At 24.7% G+C, this 2682-nt stretch overlaps 1 protein-coding gene across 1 annotated transcript; it reads right to left on the minus strand.

Annotated features, from left to right (window-relative positions):
- Positions 1-966: 966 nt before the first annotated feature.
- On the minus strand, positions 967-1889 carry LOC114192211 (Beta-1,3-N-Acetylglucosaminyltransferase family protein). The gene is made up of 2 exons (XM_028081855.2): positions 1528-1889; positions 967-1410 (listed from the first exon to the last, which is right to left on the minus strand). Exons 1-2 carry the CDS (start codon positions 1613-1615, stop codon positions 1097-1099), a joined length of 402 nt encoding a protein of 133 aa, XP_027937656.1. The 5' UTR covers positions 1616-1889; the 3' UTR covers positions 967-1096.
- Positions 1890-2682: the final 793 nt, after the last annotated feature.

Here is a 2682-nt window from a genome sequence, read left to right on the forward strand (position 1 = left end):
CATCTCCTTCTATATACATCCACTCTCAATTATTATATTCATTCATAAATTGTAGGTTAAATAACTTTTCATACCAAAAAATTGATGCTATTAAATTTGTTATCTCCAGACAATTTCAATTTATTTTTTGAAATCAATAATAAATATGTTATTTTGGTTATAAATTTTGACTATACTCACTACACAAAAATTCTGGATTGATGATCAATTTTAGTGACAATAAATAATTAGTTACATTAGTGACAAATTTAGATATCAATTTATAAACTAAAAATAATTGGTAACTAAAATAGTTTCAAAAAAATATAATTAATCTATAAATTAGTAATTAAAATGATTTTTATTATAAATTGGTGTTTAAATTGATCACTAATATTAATTACCTAGATTTTGACTACCAGAAAAATTGATCTCTAAATTAATCTTTAATTAAGAAATTGGTTTTTAAATTTGTCTTTAAACTTTTTTTATTATAAAATTATGATTATTTGATAGTTTTATTATAGTGATTATTTTCAAACAATCAAGATGTTTATATATATATATATATATATATATATATATATATATATATATATATATATATATATATATATAATTAACTATTAATTTAAAAGTACATATTAGGAACGAATTAACATATTGATTGAATATTGAATATCATAAAAGTAATAAAAAGTATTTAAGCATATAAGATTTAATTAATTTTGGAAAAAAAAAGGAACTTTTTTATTATGATATTGCTATATCTACTCACAATTATTATTATTATCCTTATTAATAAATTTTGGAATAAATAGATTTTTATACCAACAAAAATCAGTCCTATTAAAATGGTTATTTCCAAAAGAATTTAACTTTATCTTGATACTCGATATTTAACTAATATGATATTATTTACATATAATCACATATACGCTCACATGTTATTATATATACTGGTAAAACTAATATTCCAAAACAACATTACCAAGAACCAGGTTTACTAAATGTTATAGATCAAAAACACTAAGATTTTGTTTGAATACATGAAATTTAATACGATGAATTTTAGAAAGAGGAGGAACTTATTGAGTTATGAGTGTTGAAGTATTCCCTATGTGCAAGGACCTATGACAGAGCTTAAAGGGAACATGATAAATGGAAGATCCCAGGCATAGGAGAAGTTAACAGTGTCAAAACCCTTCAAAGGATTTCCACTGATAAGAAGACAGTTATCACCTTCCATGGAAAGAATTGAAGGGTCAATACTTTCTGAGCTTTGAAACCCTTTGCATGATAACTTTATCTCACTCTGTTGGCAAGAACAATTGTTGATCACAGTAACGTTCCACTCTGGTTGCCCTCCTATTTCTCTACCAGTTCTTGCAGTGCCTATGTTGATGTTGTTCAAGGAACAGTCACAAGACCCTGATCAAAAAGTTTTAAGAATTATGCAGAAAGAGGAAATTAGAGAGAAGATCATGGTGAAATTGCAAAAGGGTTGAAGAAAAATTAAAACTTTGGAGAAGTGACAGAGCATATTACCTTTGATGATAAGGAAGAGGAAGATGATGGAAGTGAGGAACTTGAAGGTTGTTGTTGTTGGTGCTGATGATGTTCTTGTTGTTGCCATGTCTTTGGTGATTCACTCTTATGGATGGCTTTGGTTGTATGATTAAAAATGCCAAATGGTTCTTCTCTCTCTGTTTCAACCATTATAAAGCAAAATAAATGGGTTGGGCCTAATTGGTCAAACTTGCTTTTGATGAAGAATGGAAGATTGAGTTGAAATTTTGAGTGTGGATTAAATATTTAGACATGTTTGTAGGATTTTGATTAGGTGTTGGAAGGATTTAACTTGGAAGTAAAAATCCCTAAAAGTAGGGTGGTCATGGATTAGAGTGGAATCAAAAGTTCAATCTCAATCCAAATAATTAAATCTAAATTTATACTTTCTAGAAATAGAAATGATAGTTTGAGCTTTTGTATATCTATTTTTAAATAAATGGTTTGGATTTTGAATTTAAATTCATATTTTTAAAGTTAAACATATTTTTTGTCCTTCAAGTTTTATTTAAATTTATAGAATTAATTTTTTCTCGAAATTTTAGACCAATTTAGTCATTCGTATAATTCGTATATAGAAATGCATGAATTTTATCTTTTTAACCAAATTTTGTTAAATTTATTTGACGTTTTAATCATATTTCATGATAGTATTTTAATTATTTACACTGTTTGACATATTTTCGCTTCAATATTAATTAAAATATTTTTATAAAACGTGTCTAAAATATCAAATAAATTTAACAAAAGTAAGTTAAAAATACTAAATCACATATTTCTAAAGTTTGATGACTAAATTAGGTCAAAATTTTGTAAAAGAACTAATTTCAATTCTAAAGTTAAAAACCAAAAAAAGATTTAACTATTTTGTTAGGACACAAAATAGTTTGGATGTTTATAACTTATTTCGATGTAGATTTTAAAGTTGATATATTTTTCAAAGTTTGTGTTAAATTCAAAATAATTATATATTTTCAAAGAATAATTTTTAGATTGAAAATTTCGTGGAGTCATTCATATTTATTAAATGCATACAGTTAATTAATAATTTAAAAAATAATTCATTGTTTATATTAGATACATGTTTTCCGTATACATGTCCTGAATTTGAGTGTGTTTCGCTCGTTAATTAAA

The sequence above is a fragment of the Vigna unguiculata genome, chromosome 7, assembly GCF_037176805.1.
Source record: "Vigna unguiculata cultivar grain cowpea cultivar isolate G323 ecotype 2 chromosome 7, ASM3717680v1, whole genome shotgun sequence".
In the NCBI taxonomy this organism is placed as follows: domain Eukaryota; kingdom Viridiplantae; phylum Streptophyta; class Magnoliopsida; order Fabales; family Fabaceae; genus Vigna; species Vigna unguiculata.